General features: G+C 44.2%; 1 protein-coding gene across 2 annotated transcripts in view; it reads left to right on the top strand.

The window, feature by feature from the left end:
* The window catches only part of Cers6 (ceramide synthase 6), a 242405-nt gene that overhangs the window by 175504 nt on the left and 46713 nt on the right, over positions 1–20188 (top strand). For both annotated transcript variants that reach the window (XM_038338147.1, XM_038338146.1), the window contains exons 5-6: positions 4670–4720; positions 8523–8615. In XM_038338147.1, the coding sequence (XP_038194075.1) occupies positions 4670–4720; positions 8523–8615 (144 nt within the window). The remainder of the gene's footprint in view (positions 1–4669; positions 4721–8522; positions 8616–20188) is intronic.

Here is a 20188-nt window from a genome sequence, read left to right as displayed (position 1 = left end):
TGGAGCAGGAAGAGGCTGCTGCTCCTGAGCTACCAAAACAATAAAAATGAACAGTTACTGGACTTCCTAAGTTTCCTAGCCTTTTAAAAGTTAATACCTTTATTTATTCTTTGGAAATGTATGTATACATTAATATAGTGTACTTTGATCATATTCATCCATCACAACCTCCCCAATGTCTCCCACCCAGCCTTATTTCTAACTTCATACCGTCTTAAAAATGTCTTTGTTTATTTCTTATATGAGTGTTGTACTTCATTCATTCCCCCTCCCCTGTCCCTTTCTCTAACTTATCCCATGCCTCCCATTCTCATGGCCCCTTATTCTTTTTTATTCTATACATATATATATATATATATATATATACTTTTTGTTTGTTTATAAACACAGCTGATGCATCTCCTCAGTGTAGTTCCTTTGTATAACTGTTTAGATTTGCTCATTTAGGATTGGCACTTGTCCCTGGAGAAGACTATTTCTCCCTCCCTCAGAGGCCATTCATTGCTTGTAGCTCTTGATCTAGGTATGGGGCCTTTTGAAATTTCCCCAATCCGTGCTGAGATGTAGACTGGTGTTCTAATTGTACAGGTCTTATCTAGGCAGCCATGTTGTTGAGATTTCCTGGGTGCAGCGTCCTATTCAAATAGAAAGACACCGTCTTTCAGGAGATGCCCTGGTCCTCTACCTCCTACAGCCTTCCTATGCCCTCTTCTGTGATGTTCCCTGAACTTAGGTGTAGGGGTTTTCTTGTAGATGTATAATTTGGGACTGAGCACTACATGATTCATCAATTTCTGCATTTTGACTAGTTATGGATTTCTGTAGTGGTCTCTGTCCAAAGCAAACTCAAGCTTCTTTGATGAGGGATAAGAGCCACACTTACCTGTGACTATAAGAATACATTTAGAAATTGTACTCCTTTAAGGAAGTGACAGTATTAGGTTTTCTAGCGTCCCTGGGCTCATCAGCCATAAGTATTAAAGCAGGTTTACAGTACAAGGCGTGAGTTCTCGCTCTCCTGTTGAGTGGACCTTAACATCAAATATGATGGCTCTCCAGGATTTAAGAGCCACAGTTACACTTCTCAGGATATATTGCTATTCTAGTCATTGCTGGGGTTCAGGGAGTTTTTGACTAGGTTTATGATACCAGACATCAATGCCTTCCTGTGGAACAGGCCTCAGATCCAATCAGAGAGCCGCCAGTGGCCACCACAACAGCTGAGCCAGTTGGCAGCAGTGGGCATATCTTATCTGGTAGGTGGTTCTCGTAGATCTTAAGGTTCACTGCTAGGTAAACATACCGATGCCCTTTCTCCCAGGAAGTCTGCAGAGCACCTTTGAACATGGAAAATGCTACCCAGTAGGAAGAGAGCTTTCATCTTAGACTTGGTTTCTCTGGTTCTTGCAACCAAGATGAGTGGTGTCTTCAGCAACAGGGGCTTACCATCTAGTTCTGACGGGCAACCAAGAGCCATGGTAAGAGACTGGACTCTGAACAGTTCATAAGGAAGTAACGCAAGCCTGGGACCAGATCGTTGTTTAATAACGCGTGGCTCCTGGGAGCAGCATTAAAAGTTTGTCAGTGGAGAAACTGATTACAGGAATTTATAAAAGTTTCATGGGATAAATTTAATTAAAACAGACGCGGGAGCTGGAGAGACAGCTCAGTGCTTAAGACCCCCTGCTGCTCTTGCAGAGGACCTCATCCAGTTCCTTACCACCCATTTGGCAGTGAACAGCAGTCTGCGACTCCAGTTCAGGGGATCCAACACCCTCTTCTGGCCTCCAGGGCCACTACATGTATGTGGTGCAGAGACATATGAAGGCACAACACATATACACATAAAATAAAATAAATCTTTTTTAAAAGTCACGTATAAGATAATCTTGTTATAAATTGCAGATTCATATACCAGTATCTAGCCATAGGCCGAATATCCGCTCTCCAAAAGTGTAGTCCAGAGTCAGCCCAGATTTCGGCTGTTTTTGAATTTTGTCATGTTTGTAAAGTTGTTGAATTTTTAGGGTTTTGGATTTTGGGGCACTTCTGGTTTAAATTTAAAGGTAAAAGGTGCTAAGCCCAAGAGAATCACCTTTTGCTGCGGAGTTCTATTTTGTTTCTTTCTGTGAATTGGGAAAGACATTTGATCTGCCTGTGCCACAGTGTTTGGGGGCATAAGGTGGTCTAGAAAAGAGCACTGTGTGTGTAGAAGTGTGCCGTCTTGCCCGTGGAGGAACTGTACGGTTACAATATTGGGTCAACAACTGGCCAGCTGAGCTGGGGCCCCGGTGGCTCTGTCCTATCTACAGTGTCTAGGTGGAGATCAGTGTAAGATAGACGTGTGTCCTCTGCATAGGACAGTCAGTTAGCAGGACCACAAGAGATGTGGGTCTAGATGCTGAATGTCTGATGTATCCCGGGAGAAGCTTCAATTTTTAGAATAAAACTAATACGCAAAGGAAGTGGGGGAGGAAGGAAAGCTGGGTGCGGGACTCTTTTTCTGCGTCTGCCGTCCTACCTATGACAGGAAAGGGACAGGAAATGATGGCCACAGAAGAGATCCCTGCGACACCTTGAGGGGCAGATACCCTGTGCCCTGGGAGCTTGAGATTGGTAGATCCAGAAAGCTCTGCCAGGCTTGTTATATATTCACATTCAGAACATGCTGACCTGTTTGCTTGAGCATGAATGCTGGGGTCTGGGGTCAACACGTAAATACAACATCCTTTTCCCTTGGGGATTTTTCCATTAATTATGGAGATACTTTATTAGAGATAAAAGTACTGAATAACATCGTACTGAGCTTTAAAATAGATTTTATTCTATGCTCACACTTTTAAAACATGCTTATATGTGTATATTTAAAAATAAATCTGTATTTATATCTACATCGCGTAGGGAAAGAAGACCAGAAATGTGCTGTCATTTAAAATGTTAATGCTAGCAGGAACTTAAGTTGTTTGTATTGTCATGCTTCTCTGTGCTCTCCAGATCTTCCTCAATGAACATACATTGTCTGTATGATATGAAAATAGAATAACTTGCTAAGCTTATTCTGCCGTGGTATTTTTATACGCTCGGTCTCATTCGATCTTCGTTTCTGCGCTTAGTTTTCCATTGCTGTGAAGAGACACCACACCAAGGCAAACTATAAAGGAAAGCGTTTAGTTGGAGGCTTGTTTACAGTTTCAGGGTGCGTCCCTGGCCGTGGTGGAGGAAAGCAGGGTGGAGTAGTAGCTGAGTTTACATCATGGTCTATAAGCTGGAGGCAGAGAGGTGGGGAAGGGGCGCTGAGAGAGACTGGGTCAGGTGTGAGCTGCTGAAAGCCCAAATCTCCAGCGACATACCTCCAGCCAAGCCACACTCACCTCCTTATCCTTTCTGAAACAGTGGCACCAAGGAGAGACCAAGCATTCAAATTTATGCTTATTGGAGCCCTTCTTATTCAAGCCACCCCACACCCTATAATAGTAAATATCAATGGTCCAGATAAGAGAAATGGAGGAAATAGACAGACCAGGACCCCGCCCCCCCCCCCAAGGAAATCAAGGACACTATCCACACAGAGTGGATAGTGGGTAGTGTTGAACCAATAGCAAGCGAGAACCCAAAACATCAAAACTCTCACAAGAAAGAAGGTGGATGGTGCTTGAATGAAGGGAAAATATGGAGACTCACAGACATTTTAAAATGTGCTCCCTGGGGGGGCCCTTTTTATGCAGTTCAGTTTTACCAGACTCAGGTGAGAGATAGTGACTGCATGTTAGCAGGGGACCACATAGTCTCTACTTGAATGCAGTTTAGGCACTGCTGGACCATGTGACCTAGGAAGATCTTCCAGGCAAAGGGCCTGCATTTACCTGATGAAAGAAAGAAGAATAATATCGATAGCGCTGTAAGGATTCAATGTGTTTTATGCATCAGTACCACCACAATGTGTTAGACATAGGCAGACCTAACAAATATTAGCCGCCAGAAAGTGATCGTTTTCATCGTGTGGCCCAGGAGTGACAGTCGGGGAGCAGAATCACCAGAACAATATGGGTATATTAGTGCCTATCGGTGGGTACTACAGAGTTGGTGGCTAACAGCAGATGAGGGAAGTCAGACAGATAACGTTAATAGAAAAATGTGAGGATGTTGGTCCTGATGTTGTTGGATGGTTTACCTCTCTGTTGCAGTTCACATCAATTCTTCTCTGGTCATTGTAGGTTTTGGAATTTGTGTGATTACTTAGATTTTTTGAAGTTATATGCTTTTATAAGGCAAACAGTTGCCATCAAAGAAGAATGATTTATCCTAGAAACTTGGATGGGAGGTAGAAGGTACCATGGGGATTCCTCTGAGCCATCCTGCTGAAGTGAAGCGTATCAGGGAACCCTGGTCAAAGAATGAATATTGAGGCCCGGGAGTTCCAGGGTAGATTGTACCAACTGTTAGCCATGTTTTCACATACGTTAAGACGGATGTTTTGCAGCCAGCCCGGAAGCACAGCTGTTGGGGTTGTATTGCAGGAATACAACAGAGTGAGCGACCAACAGAATATATGGCCTCCGGGTGTGAGAGAACTCCATTCCAGAGAGCACTGTGGTTGGATTCCTGATGTTTTAACAGTTCTAAAGCATGTAAAGTCCATTTCTTTGGTTTTTTTTTTTTTTTCTTTCAGACCCCTTGGCTGTGGAATACAAGACACTGCTGGTATAACTACCCCTACCAGGTAAGGAGGTCTGACTTCTGGGGTTTACAGATGTAGGGAGTTTTCCCTAGGTCATCTTCCTGGTGCCATGCAGAATGCAGCTGGTTGAGTAGCCACTTACATTTTGTTATTGCACCTGCTCATTAATGTCAACCATAACCTAGTGAAGACAAGGCTTTGTGGGTTCTTGATGAAGGGCTGGATCAAAGTCTGGTGGCTTTATCAGGTGGGATAAATGTGTAAGGATTTTGTGCTGAAGAACAGGATATAGTCACTTCAGTGGGTGACAGGTTCCTGGTTCTTAGTACAGAGGAAAGTCTAAAGGCCTGCTGGCAGTGCGGGTTTGCCTCCACAGCAAGTAGGAATGTTCAGGTGTGGCCCTGAGAGCTGGCCTGCTGAGTTCTGTTGACTCTGGAGCTTAGAAGTGGCCTCTAAATATGTAAATCAAGCACCATTGCTCCCAGTGCAGAAAACTGCACTAATGCCATTACACCTGGATGAATTGTTTCTGTAACTAAAAAGGAGACACCAGCTTTGACAGCCGAAATGAAATAGCCCTGAAAGGGAGGGTTGCCTCTCTGCCCACTGCTGCACTTTTGCATCTCCTCATGAATTCAGTAAGATTAGCACAAGTCCTTGTCACCCCTAGAGCAATTAATTTTGATTGCATTAAAATAAAAAAGATCAAAGGTAGAACTGGGAATTTTCTAGTTTGTCAAGATACGTCCTAGAAGGGAAGCAAATGAAACTAGGTATTGTAATAAGCGCCTTCATTTTTTTTTAGCTTGGGGTTTGCATTTTAGAGGCATTTAGACTTCCTGTGTGTATAGGGTTAATGGGGAACGCGTAGTCCACATTTTCTGTGCTGTCCAGAGAGCTGCCGTTGGTAGAGACCGACACTGGATACTCCTTCAAGGCTAAGGGCACATTGAATTGGAATTCCAGTTTGCATTTGAATCCCTTAATTTATTTAAATGAGAAAAGAATTTCCATAAGCAGCAGGACATAGTTAGAGGAAGCTGAGAATTCCTGAGGTAACTAGGGGCTGACCCAAGGTGGATGCCAGTCCAGTACCTGACGCAGTTGCTTCAGGCCCATTCGCACTCCCTTGTCTGCGTGCAACTCCTCATCTCCCTTCCTACTTAGACAAGGGGATTAAAGGCTTGGAAAATCTATTTGGAATGTTGCTCTATTTGAAATGTTGCCACCGCAGCTGCCACGATGCCCCCACTTTTAAGAGGTAAATTCCGCAACAATGAAAGGCATTGAGACAAATGTCATACAAAATGTAACACTTAACCTTGTCTCTAACTGTAATGTAGCCCAGAATAACTTTCGGATTCTAAATGCAGCTGTGAGGGGGTTTGCTTTGAGCTGAGTGTGTAGTACTGTGGCCCAGAATGTAGCCGTGGGCCGTTTCATAGACAGCACCATAGATTGAGCATGAAAGTCTGAGGGGCTAGATGATAAGGTTAAATTTAAAAGTGGAAAATATCCTCAGGGTGTCAAGAAAGATACCCGGTCTGTGGGGATTTGGATCAAGAATCGTCTTCTACTGGTAAGATGAATACTGAGTGATACAGTTCAGGGTCCCCAGATCTTAGAAGTGTTCATGATCTCTCAAGGCAACCGTGGTTATCCTCGACAAGTGCCACATGCTAATAAAAATTATTGGCTTTCTTCGGGTAGGGGGTGTAGGAAGTTAAATAGCATGTATGCACGTATAATGCTTTGCATACAGTCATATGTATATAAATATGGAGAGCAGATTTCGGTTCAGAGTCTATCTCAAGCCTTCAGTGCACTTTTAAAGATTGAACATGCTCATGAAATATGTATTGTCTTCAACACATAAGTAACCAGATAGATTTTTTTCAGTGAAAAGTCGTAGTTCTGCTTCAATTTTAAACACACATCCTCCTTTATGTGAGTGTGCCTATTTGTTCCACATGGAAGAGTTTTATATAGGTATGTATTTTAAAGATTCAAGTAGGATGAGGTTTATATGCGGTTGGCCCTTGTGCAGCTCATTACAAGGAGCACACACTGGGCAGGAGAGGCTGCAATACAGTGGTCAGGGGCCTCCCTAGCCACGAGACCTGACTGTGTCCTTTAAACCTGAATTAACTGATAGCAATTTTCTGCCAACTCTGTAATCTACACAAGGAATGAGAGTGGTAATTTTGCAGATTTCAGGATGCTCAGAGTGAGTCACGTGGGTGTGTTTCACCAACGGTAGAGTGGCGGATGACTGCTGATTACTGTGGTGCTCGCACGTGAGCTCGGCCCTTCTAGATGTGACCTAGCATGTCCTGGGACCTTCTGAGGCACTCTCCCAGATGATGATGCCAAGAGGCAGAGAATCTCATCAACACCAGAATCTGACCTTGGCTCAGAAGCTCCAGCCAGGGCCCTGTTTTCCCAGACTGCATTGCTGCTGACAGCGTCTGAAAGGCATGTCAGTGGGAAATAGATTTCTTTCAAGGTACCCCTGAGCACGGATGCTTCTTTCATTCCACAGGAAGAAACTGTGCTCCGGTCATGAGAGCTCCCCGTCTCATGCCCTGATTACTGCCCAACAGCCCATCCTGCAAATTCCATCACGTTGGGTATCAGGCTTCAACACACTGGTTTGTAGAGATCCTAGCATTCAGTCTGTAGTAATTTTCTCTGTCACTTCGAGTTCAGAACTACCAAGCGAATATCTTATCCTAAATGTTCCTTGTTGGAAATATAAGAGAGAGACATAGTTTTCCTTGGTGCCCTACCGAGTTAAGAGCCGTCTTGTGATAGCCATTCACTATGCCATGATTGGCAGGTGGTGCATACGACATTAATTTTCTCTATACTACAGACTGTCGCCTTCTGAACAGTGGTGTGAATATGTTTGAAGAGATTCAGAGATTATTCTTTAATCTTTCCAATAAGCCAAAACATTTCACTCCAGCTCAATTAAAAAACAAATTTTAAAAAGCTAAAAATAATTCAACATGCCATTGAAAAAACTGATTTTTATGTAGTGTGTGTGCATTTGGTGTGTGTGCATGTAAGTGTGTCTGTGTAAAAACACACTTTGCTGACTCTACTGTCACTCTGAGCCTCTGAGGCAGTCAGAACAGGCATTGTCTCCAGTCTCCCCTACCATTTTATAAGTAACTTTACCACCAGTTATAGAGCTGGACCTTCATCTCAGACTTCCTAACTGAGTGCCTGCCTACTCGAGTGTCTGTTTGTACCCTTCTTGTCCCTCTGATCTTTAAATATTTTTGAATGCTTTGTTTTGAATATTGCAATATATTGAACATTTCCCAAAAAAAAAAAATCTTTCTGATTAATGTAGACCTTGGACCTCTGCTTCATTGACCATTATGGAACACATCCCTTCCACCTGCATTCCTTGTTCTGCGCTTTCAACTCTCACAGTGGCTGCTGTGTGTGGGAGGGGGGCAGGGGAGTACGTGCATGTGTGTGTGCGCGCACACACACACAAGTATCAGGGCATGTGCCGTGTTGCCTAAGGAGTCTCAAAGCTGCTATATGTGAAAGAACCACAGATGCTATTGTCACACTCAATGAATAGGATCCCAAACTGCCACACAGGCTAATGCTTCCTGGGTTTGAGATGAAATACAAAATAATGGTATCGAGCAGTAGTCTGTAGGCAACCCCGAGATGCCGTTGTCTACCAACGAAAGGATGGGAATTGCGTGTGTTCAGCATAAGACTGGGTTATCAGTTAGCAGTGAGCTAGCTTGTGGCGTTAGGGACACAGAGCGGGTTTCCTAGTAACTGTTAATCTTCCCCCTTTTCCTTTTCCCCTCAGCCCCTCACTGCTGACCTTCACTACTATTATATCCTGGAGCTGTCGTTTTATTGGTCCTTAATGGTTTCCCAGTTCACAGACATCAAAAGGAAGGTAAGAGTTGTGGTGTCATATGGGGCTTAACTTTAGGGTCCTCTCCGAGAGGGTGAAGAGCCTCGATCGAAGGCATCATCTGAGTTCTGGGACCTCTAGATTAGCACTGGTTCCTGCATTGCCACAGGAATTCTGTCTGTTTGCGCTGGTTTTATTCTCTTCCCATCATCTCTTCTGTCTTGTCCCCAAACCCAGTATTCTTCATTCCATGCAAAAATACAGCAACGAAAACAAAACAGGCATATCTGTAAGATGGGAATGGGAAAATCCCAAGTTTAAGGTGAACCTTGGCTGTGTAGTGAGGGTGAGAGTCTGGGCTAACCTGGACTACAGGATACTCTTTATCAAACACTGGAATATACATACATGAATATGTATACATATTCCTAGACATGTATACATGTGTGTATGACTATAATATATGTGTATAGAATTACCAATAAAGTCTTTATTTTTAAAAAATTAAATAAAAAGAAAAATTCTATGTATAGCTTCAGAGGGGGGGGGGGTCTCAGCATTTCCACGTGCAGAATGAGTTCTCCAATTAAAGAATTATCTATCTAGTGCAGTGGTTCTCAACCTTCCTAACGATAAGACCCTTTAATACAGTTCTTCATGTTGTGATGAGCCCCAACCATTAAATTATTTTTGTTGCTACTTCATAACTGTAACTTTGCCACCGTTATGAGCTGTAATGTAAATATTTTGGGAGCTAGAGGTTTGCTCCAAAGAGGTCGTGGCCCACAGGTTAAGAACCACTAATCTAGTGTCAAACTGTAGAATAAAAGCAGCTTTCCTAAATGAATTGTGCTCTGCTTTTTCCCCTTCTCCCCACTGGAGTTGCTTTTACTGAGCGACTGTCCCCAGGATCCATTCGTTCTGGTCGCATCCTCACAGGCCCTGGGCAGGATCACCGCTGTGCATCCCCTGCTCCCGTTCTCTTTGGTTTTCCCAGTATTCCCATACTTCTGTCAGTTCCTCAACGTTGTCTTGCTGGCATCCGTCTAAATGGAAAGGAGAAAGGCAGGTCACTGCACTTTAAACATTCATTGTTTTAGTATTTATTGTTTATTTATATGTGTGCCTGTGTGTACGTATGTGCACACGGGTGCAGGTACCCTCAAGGGTGGGACTCTTTCTCTTTCCAGCAGCAGTCATGTGCTTGGCTAGCAAAACAAACAAACAACAAGAAACTGTCTGCCCTAACCTTTATCAATACACATCCTCTAGCCAGCCGAAACGTGTGGTCCCATGAAGGCCAGCCTAAGCATAGTGGGTGACTCATTAACACCCACACTTGTGGCTGCCTTACTCATTTTACTGAGCACTCTGGAAACAATTAAAGCATCTTCAGTAATGGCATGCCAGCTGGATCTCCTCAGTCATGGGAAGAACACTCGGGTTGTTAGAACGTACAGCCCCACTATTTGGAGCCAGGTTCCAGATTAAGCTCACTTTGTGAGCTTTTCCAGTAGCTCCTTCGTCCTGGTAGTCACATAAGTCAGGCTTAGAGAGCACAGAGACGCATTACGTTCTTTTTATTTATCCTTCGACTTGAGAAAATGAACGTCAAGTGAATCGGCATAAATCTCTCAAGGGCATGCAATGTGGGAATGAGTTAGAGCCCAGGGTTGCCAGGCAAGGTTTTAAGATTTGCTCTTTGCTTAGACACGTCCACCACTCCTGCCTTGCCCTGCCATGCTCTGGCCATGAGCCTCTAACAGCCCGTTGGAGTGCTCCCCGGATTTACTGAGGCTTCCTTTGCCTAGTGAGGTTTAGGAGTGCCTTCTACCGTTGGCTACATTCACTGGAGAGGGGATCGCTGTCTTTTGCTTCCAAGTCGTAGGAGACATTCCTATTCCAAAAGGTCACCTAGCTCCCTCCACTTGCACGAGCTTTCTTGTTGCTTGTACAACTTGTCTTTTCAGTGAGCTGGTGTATTCAGGTGGTCTCCATTGTTGTAAGCAGGATGCCATTATCCCAGCCATGTTCATAGGCAGCTTACTTTCAAACATTGAAGTATGTCACTTTTTATATTTGTGTGTGTGTGTGTGTGTGTGTGTGTGTGTGTTTAAAACGTCAGGTAGGAAACACTCAAAGTGATCACTTGACCACAAGGTCTGTGGAACTGACCTAGGCCTGAGTATCGTCAGTGTTTAGAACTTGATTTTATGTTGTTCCCTGCCTCCCAAGCTATTAAAATGCTTGGCACCTCTCTCTTCATTTGGTCGGTGTAGTTTTGTATATTCCTGGCACAGCTGGCTTATTCTGGTTTCTACACAAAATGGGCATTTGGTTGGCACCGGTGTTAATATGGAGACTGTTTCCCTCTGCTGCTGTCTGCCGTACCTTCACCTTTCTGACTGCCCGTGGGTCCTCAGCAGCTCTGACATCATTACACTCCCCCCCACCCCCAGGAAGACCTGCACTTCTGCCCTTGGTGATTTATGGTTTTTACTGGCAGCCAGACACACTCTCCACCTTCTATATGTAGTGGTATTAACTCAGCTGCCTGAAATCTCCCTGCTTTCCTAATCTTGGCCCGGACCAACTGAAGCCCTGCCTGCAGGCAGTGGAGGGGGAAAGCCGCGTGGGGAAGCTGGCTGTGTGTGAGGTCCTTAAAAGTGATTAGCAACACTCTGACTCCCCCTCTTAAATCACAGTGAGCCAAGCGGTCATTTCAAAGACCAGGACTTATAAATGCTAAGTAAGAGTCTATGACTCAGGCTCTTTGAATGTGTATCTTAAACTCAGTTATAAATCATTTCTGCACACACACGCACACGTGCACACACACACACACACACGCACACGTGCATCTTTTGTTATTGTTTATTCTGAGACAGGGAAAGTTTTATTAAGTAGCCCAAGTTGGGCTCAGACTCTTAGCCTGAGCCCCCATTCCGGGTGCTAAGACTACAGGCTTGAGCCATCGCGTTCAGATTTTTAGAAGTCAAATTCTTTACAGAGTCATTTTATGAATCTTTCTAAAGTTATCTCAATATTCAAATGGTCATCTTGTTTTTCACCGTTAGTTTTTTTCCACCCAGAACGTAGAGATTACAAATGAGGGGAGACCCTTTCCTCCCTTCTGTGTGTTGAGAAGATACGCCCTCTCGACCACTTCCAGAGTTAGTACATATTTGGTCCGCGAGGGAAACCGCTGCTAATGTTACCAGAAGGAAGAGTCTGACAAAGATCTAATGGACTCGGAATTTAAATGTATGCTACAAAGAAATAATATAAACCTTGAAGATTTTTCTCCTTACTTTTTTTCCCTTCTGTTTTTCTTTTGTCAGAAAACAGTTAAGTTGCCATCAAAAGTATCAAGCATTTTCTTGGTTCGCGGCACTAAAAGGCCTTACTTTCCTCAAGGCTTGCTGGCTGTTCCAAGTCTGCTCTCTGGCACCTGCTCCCACTAAGCACTCTTCTGCACAGCTACGTTTTCCAAGGCGGGCTAATAAATACTCTGTTCAGTTCAGAACAGCTTGCTCATGTCTCAACCGCGTGTCCCTTTTAATGAAGCTGCTGTTTGGCCCAAAGGCCTGGGCCTTTGGCCAGTGGGCCCTGCTCATGGTCAGGCACACATCCTTGGCACCGCCCCAGATCCTGGCTGGTGATGTCGGCCTGCTGCTTTCCCTTGCTCTGGGAGGAACACTACATCTTGTCAAACAATCTCGACAGAGAGAGATTTGGTGATGAAGTATAGCTAGAGAAAAACTTGGCGGCTGGCTTGCTTGGTTCTCTTGTAACTTTTGCAGAAACCAACTTGTGTCCACTACTTTGGCTCTCTTGTAGAGGCTACCACGTTCCAGATTTTTCCTATAGACTGAAAGGAAACGCATGCTTTAATCTTCCCACAGGGAAGCCAGTGTCCCATAGATGGAATTGAAGCAGTACACACTAAATTAACACTGTGTTTTGACAGATAAAAATAAGAGCAGTGTCCAGAAGATAATAACCAAAATTTGGCTGAATCTAAGTCGAGAACTTAAACAACCCAAACTAGTATTCACAGATTTAAATTTTTAATCAAAGTTAATCATTTAAAAAAAAAAAAAAAAAAAGGAGGAACTTCACATGAACAGTTCTTTCCTTTTCCAAATAAGAAAATTTGAAAAGCAGCTGCTCTTAATTCACAGGGGGAAAGACAGGATTGTCTTATCTTGCCAAGACAGGGTAGGACAGTTCTACAAAAAGTTCCTTGCCTTTGAAAAATGTTATGTCAGTTGTGTTAGGCCTTAGCCAAAGTTGGTTGCCTCAACATTGCAAAACGAAACTTTGGGTGACTGCCCAGGTAGTTAGTTGTCTCTGTCATTTGTTGCACATTTTGGAAGTTTCTTGTTTGTACTTCCTGGTTGCTTAAGTAATATTACTTCCCTTCTCAGATCTTTGATGGGGTTGAAGATTAGATAATTGTAGTTACCCTCTACATTATTTAGACTCCTTGAAATAGAATGCTTAGTAAAACTTTTGCTAAATGTTTCTTCTTAATATTATTTGTTGTTTGTAATTTTATATTTATTATTTGTTCCTATTGAATATAGTTGTATTTGGTTTGGTTCTGTCTTATTTAGACAAAAGGGGGAGATGAAGGGGAAGCCTAGCCAAAAACCTTGTTTTGTAAGGCGTGTCCCCCTTAGTCTAAAGGCGTGTCCCCCTTAGGCGTGTCCCCCTTAGGCTAATATTGACTTATAAAATCTTGCGGGCCTATGGCCCGCCTGCTCTTTGTTTTACTGCGCTCCTCGCTGGAACCTTGGATTTGTAAGTTCCCTTTCCTTTCCTTTATTAAAACTGAATTATATATATTAAAGCTTGTCTGGTGAATCATAACTGCCGATCAACCACGCACCTTCACTAACATAGTAAGAAAGGGTCATGGTACAGTAAAGGACGACCCTTTAAGTTCACCATCACGACGAAGTTCTTATTTTTCTCACTTGTCTAGGCCAGAGAAAACATTAAGGGCAGTATAACTTAGAATGAGAGTCAAGGACTCCAGAGCCTTGTACCTGTCCAGCACCGTTCCCAATGTGACCTTGGCGTTACTTTGCCTTTCTGCGTCTTGGTCTCCTGAGCAAAGAAAGGAGGTCTTAGGACCTGCCCCGTGGGAATGTCACAAGCATAAATAAGCAGCAACGCTCAGCTCACATTAGCTTTCCTGCAACCGTGTGTGTGACCAGTTGCATGCACACGTGCGCGCGCGCACACACTCACACACACACACACACACACACATAGTCGTGACTAGCAGACTGTGGACATAATTGATTTCTATTGCTCCTACACTATTTAATTGCTGTGGTGAGACCGTCAGGAGGGTTCACTTTCCTTCTTGCATGGTGATTGGTGCAATTTGAGATGGGTCTGCTCCAGGAGCCTAAGCCCCTGAATGATTGGTAAGCCGACCCCTTCTCCTTTCTTTACTCCACAGTGGAAGCATGTCATTAGTAAGAAACAAACCTTTTGTCTAAACTGCTGAGATTTGAGGGGCCTTATTTTTAACCCTCTAACCTGGTTTGACCTGACCCGATGGAGCAGCTCTTAAGAATATAGTGAATTGTAATTTCCTAGAACTGTGTTTGAGAATGATTATCAAAATCAGCAAGTCTCAGGATGTCATTGTGGCACATCTTAGCCCTGGGCAGTCACTGAGACCTTTTTAGACAGTCACAAAGGCAAAGCCGTTTTCTCGGGGCACTGAGATCCCCATTGCCTTCCTCTCTGTGCAGAAATCTGCAAAGGTAGCAGCAATCAAAGCTGCTGGCTGCAGCACCAGGATGCTCTGTGGTCACTGTAGTCTCCAGTGCTACATACTGGGAAATGGCGCTTGAGAACACTGGATGGGGCACTAAAATTATCAATTGTACTAAATCTCTGTTCTCAAATATACATTTAAAATTTTTTGGTGTGTGATGAAGTAGGAAGTAGACATGGAGAATGGCTATTGCAATACACAACAGTATCTCAAGAAAAGTCATATGCAGTTAGTTCTTTGTACTGTTAACTAATCCGGCTGTCCCCCTCCCATAGAACACAATTTTTAATCAAGCAGTGTGGTTCCACCTTGTGTGGTCAGCAGGTATTTTCATAAAAGTGCACAGAGTGAGCTGGTCCAGCGACTGACACCGTTCATTAATGACCAAACTTAAGGTTTCAGGCAAAGCTTCCATGTCTAGAAAATCCGTGTCCATCAGTGAGAGCCTGGCACACTCTCACTACCTAAAGACTTTATTTGTATTGGTACAGGTATGTGAAAATTCCAGAGCGACGCCTGGTACTTTGTATGCTGACTTGAAAAGTATTTAAAATATTAAACAAACGTGGCTTTAAAATGTTATATCACAAAGTATCATTAGCAAGGTCAACTAGTGTTTTCCAAATGTCTTGTGTCTTAAAAGTCACCTGTGGGTGAAAGATGGACCAATTAGTATAGCTGACCTGCAGTGCACTGGCTCACACTGATGCTCTAAGAGAGTATCTGACTTGTCGAATTCTGGCATTGTATCAAAGAATCTTTGTAACTTTCCAAAAAGCTATTAAGGGCCTCTCTTCTTTTGGCTATGTATTTGTGTGATATTAGATTTCTGTCAATTACTTCAACCAAAGTATCTCACAACAGATGGAAAGCACATGCGTTTGGGGGACTCCAACTCTCTTGAATTAAGCCAGACACTGGAGAGATCTGTCGTAACGCGAAACGGTTGCCTCTTGTCAGTTGTTCTCACTTTGATTTTAGGAACTGAAGTTTTCTTTCATAAAAGTATTTTTGATGTGTACTGGAATTCATTAAAAATTAGCAAGTGTATTGTATTTTAATTTTGACTTCTCAGATTTAACCTCTATGGGATGAATGCTGATAGAGCTACATTAACAAATCCCTGTGGAACCCCTTGTTACCAGAGGTATTAGGGTGAGGGCTTGCAGCACAGCAGCGGTAATGAGCCAAACTTGGCCACCTGCCTTGAAGAAGTCACTTACTGCGACAGAGTGATAGAGAAAAGCAGGGTGTCGCGGAGATGGCTCAGGTGGCTGCACAAGCGTGAGGACCTGAGCATGGGTCCCCAGCATCCATGTAAAAGCTGGGTGTGACAGTAAAAGCGTGGCCACACAGAGATCTGGTGACATCACACGAATGCATATGCACAGGAGTGCCCACACACACACACACATGCGTGAACACACACATATGCACACACACACACATGCGCACACAGACACATGTCTCATTAAGGTGTAAACAGAAGGCCAGGAGTAGGCAAAACTAAGCAATTCTGGTCAAGGTGTGGTCCACATATCACTGGTCCACCCTTATCTTAGCTCCAGTCTCTCCTCAACTACGTGAATCTCTTTCTAAGAGACTAGTTCCTCTGCTGGCTCCAGGCTTAAGCTTCCTCCCTCTCCCAGCAGGACATTCCTGGAAATTTTCAATTTGTAGGGACCATTATTTCCAATAGTTAGTAGCCAAAGGAAGGACATGTGTTTTTTCCTAAATGTCTTCATTTCTGCCGGGCTGAACATTACATCTTCAGTGCTTTTCAGGAAGGTAAAGGTGTCCTGAGACCCTGATGTGTGAGCGCTGTTGCTCTAGATTCCCATCTTTCTTAATAGTGACTTCAGGTGTGACCTCACAGTTGTGTCGGGTGGCTCTCTGCTTCCTTGAAAAGCTAAGCTCTCACTGGTGACACCCATCCAGTCCAGATGGGTGAGGAATGGTATGGGACTCTTCACTGATCTCAGTGCTGCTGCTCTCTGGCTCTGTACCCCTCGCACTCTTTGGGGACCTGTGACAACCGGGGGTTTCTCCTTTGGATTCTGCCTCTCTGTCTCTCTGTCTCTCTCTCTCTCTCTCTGTCTCTCTCTCTCTCTCTGTCTCTCTCTCTCTGTCTCTCTCTCTCTCTCTCTCTCTCTCTCTCTCTCTCTCTCTCTCTCTCCCTAATATAAAGAAGGAAAGGTAGCTTATTTGAATAAGCTACTGTTTTTCTTTTTTAAAAAATGGTATCTGAGCCCATAACTGCTTTCAAGGTAATGGGAGAACAACACAACCCTATAAGCTGCAAAAGAATCGTTTTCTGTGCTACATTTGTGGGATTTGGGGCTTTTCCTGCCGACTCAGCATCTGCATGCCTTTGCAAAGATGAAGCTCATCTTTGGGCCTTTTGATCAGATGATTGGCCGCTGGACATCCCTGGGGTTGTCACAGTCTCATCTGCCTGTAGTATAGAGGGTGGCAGGAGCTTATGGGCTGCAGGGGAGACCAGCGGCACCTCAGGATCCAGGGCAGCCCTGCTAATCCAGGACTGTGTTCTGAAGTCTAGGGCCTCAAGTGTTCTGCCTCTCTCAGGGTTCCTGTTCCTTGGGGTGTCCCCCTTTCAATTGGGAAGCTGTTGTTCAGCCTCCTCTGGGAGAGTTGCTCTCAAGTCGTTCTAGAGAGGTCTGGAACAAGCTCCGTTTTGGGGCTCATTGTAACTCGAACTATCCTCCTGGAGTCATGGCCCCTTCTGCCCCAGCCTCAGAAAGTACCAAGAAGTTCATTTTTGAGACTTTGGCCTCCCTGGAAGCACCACGCCTCCCACCCAAGGCTCCTGCTTATAGCCTGGCTCTCATGGTGGCCTTGTCATCTCCCAGGAGCCGTCCTTGTTCTGTGTGTTTGCCTCTCGTTTAGCTGGTTCTCCCAAGCATTCCTTCCACTGCCTCCTTCTCATCGTACACATCTGTTCCCAGGAAGCTGTGGATATGGCACTTAGCTGCCCAGCTCTGGTGCGCACACACACACTGGCGTTAGATCCAGCCCATTGTCACAGTGTGACTGGAGACACTGGCATCTCTGTGCTCTTTTCTGAAATAACGCTCAGAGAAGTCACAGCTTCAGAGCCTCTCCACGTGAAAATCAGTAGGCAAATTAGAAGGTGCGTAGGCGTTTACTAAGTAGTCGGTGGGAAAGCGGGTTTTGGAAAGAGGAAGAAGACGAGCGTTCTACTCCAGAGGATCTGTGTGGAGGCAAAAGAAGCTTTGAGAAAATTCCTCCACTAGAATTCAGGGGATGGGAGCCGGCACTTGGACGCCTGAAGGAAGAGGAGCTAGAAGGAGAAGATAGAGTTGCTGACAGCAAGCGCTCCCCTGAACTCTGCCTGCTAGCTCGCAGCACCATCCCCAACTGCTTAGAGATATTTGTCACCATCTACATGATGCACAAGATTGAGTCCCTGATTGCTGGTTGTAGTTTGGACCTCAAGACATTGACGGCACACAATTGAAGATGCTGGCTAGAATCCCATCATAGTAGCTCTGATTTTAATTGAGCACAGGCTGCCCCCTACTGATGGTGTTAGATGCTTTCAACTGAGTTGGGATTTATCGATTGAGATCCTATGGTAGGGCTTCCTTTGTTCCTAGGGACCCATGCATAAAATGGAGAGATTCATCTGTGAATGAATGGAGTTCTTTCGACTTAACATAAACCATATTTTTAATGTCTTAGAAGTAACCTTTTCCTTACTAAAATTCATGCAGATTTATATGGCCAGGTCAAGGGTAGTTTAAACAGAACCTAGAGGGCTCATTATAAAGACCTTTGACTCCAGGTGCTTGCAGATTGACCCCTTGTGAGGAAAACGGCGTGTGTATGCGCTCAAATGCTCTGACGTCACAGGAGAGGTGGGAGACCGTGAGGATAAGCACAGGGCCCTGCACATCCAGCGCTGTGCTCTGGCTCGCTCCACTGGAAGTGACCCGTGGCACCGTCGTACTGTGTCTGCTGCACAAATAACGTTTTACTGTGCTCTTTATCACAATAAAATCAATTCAAGATTAAATATTAACTAATTCACGGTGGACAGGGCTATGAGTTCTCCATCTTGAAAGGGCATCATAATGTTGCCTGGGAGAAGGATCGAGTGAACAGTGCTTACACGGCAGTTCCCTGTTCCATCTGTATCTGTTTCCAGAAGCCATAAGATCATGGTGCTCCTAGCAGCACAGAGCTGTACCTAGACCCTCAGCTCCTGCTTCTGGGAGCTGGTGGAGCCATGGCTGACCTTCCGCAGTGTCTTGTAGTTATAATTTATCATGAGACTCTGGATGAGGGTGCCTCCCAGAACTCCTTATAGCTTTATATGAATTTCTAGAGTAATACTAAATGGGTTTGGATTGCCTCGGAAGAGCTATGAAAGTTGCTATCTTACACATTGTTTGCCAGAAGAAAGGGAGGCAGAAGCCATGCAGTTGCTATGACGGATGATGTCACTGAGTTTCTCATATCATGTCCTTTAATATGTCATCAGATTTTTTTATTTTGGTAAGGATGGGGTAGTATTGTAAATGTGGGTGGTCTCTATTGCAGTTGTCCAACTGTGGTACTGGAGCGAAAACGCCACTGAAGACAGACAGGAAACACGTGGACTATGAGTGTTCCAGGGGGTGTTGATGAGCATGATTCTGGGCGGTTTCCTTGACTCTGCTCTGAACTGAAGTACCCTGTGAGCCTTGAAAGAGAAGGGGAAGAGGAGAGAAGCAGAGGCAGGGACGAAATCCTAAAACGATGTCGGTAGCACACCCTGCTGTTGTCCTGTCTCCTGGAGCCTTTGAAATCTGTTGAATGGGCCACTGGTCTTAGTTGGTACCTTATTTCTATTCTCTGAGCAAAATTACATGTTGTTAATTGTATGTATTAAATTTATTTAATTCAAGAAAGCTAAATGTTTCCTCACCTCTGAGCAGAAGGCTTTCCCTTTGTCTTGTTCTTTAGAAGTATTCAGTCTTCTCTGACTAAGAGCATCTACAGGAACTCTCAGGTAAAATCTCAGAGGCCTTACTCCTTTTATGAGACAGCTCAATAATGGTTTTTTTTTTTCTCATCCAGTTAGTCCCAAATAAAACTTTAAGAAAAAAATTTCTCACACAGAGAGAGTACATGTGACGTATGTTTTTATGATGTAGCTTTGTCTTAATAAGGATGGGAACATTCAGATGAGTTTGTGGTCCTTTTACAAGGTAGAATATTATTTCAAAGACTCTAGCATAGCAGACATGGAGGGAGCTGTGTCATTGAGAATCTGGCATGTACATCTTGGTGAGCGGTTATCTCTTCGGCTTTGTCGTGGTAATACTTCATTGTGGCTACAATTCCCTTAGAGAAGTAGAGATGCTGCCTCTTCTCTTATCAGCTGGAGACTAAGCCCGGGCAGCTGGATTTTGTGTGCCCGGGCGGCTCTGACAGAAGCATACAGTGACAGTTTTGTTGCCTATGCACTTACTATTAGGAAGTATAAAGGAGAGGTGCTTGCCCTGTCTTACTAAATTTTGGCATAATATGGATGACTTGTTCTTGAAATCTTGATTTTTGGAGTCTTTCTAATGGGATTGGGGTCAAAACCACACCAGACCCCTTTATTCTCATCTCTGATAAACTCACATGTCAGGAACAACTGACAAAATGGCTAAGCCTCTGGGAGACGTCAGGGGACACAGGGAACTCTTGAGGACGACACAGTAACGTCAAGGAACAAAATAACAAAGCAGGTAGTCTGGGTCATTGCTGAGGCAAGGGGCCGTGCTGGTCTCTTTGGAATCAA

Source organism: Arvicola amphibius, chromosome 7, assembly GCF_903992535.2.
Source record: "Arvicola amphibius chromosome 7, mArvAmp1.2, whole genome shotgun sequence".
Classification (NCBI taxonomy): domain Eukaryota; kingdom Metazoa; phylum Chordata; class Mammalia; order Rodentia; family Cricetidae; genus Arvicola; species Arvicola amphibius.
Note: the sequence above shows the minus strand (reverse complement) of the source record. Positions and strands in the feature narration are given on the sequence as shown.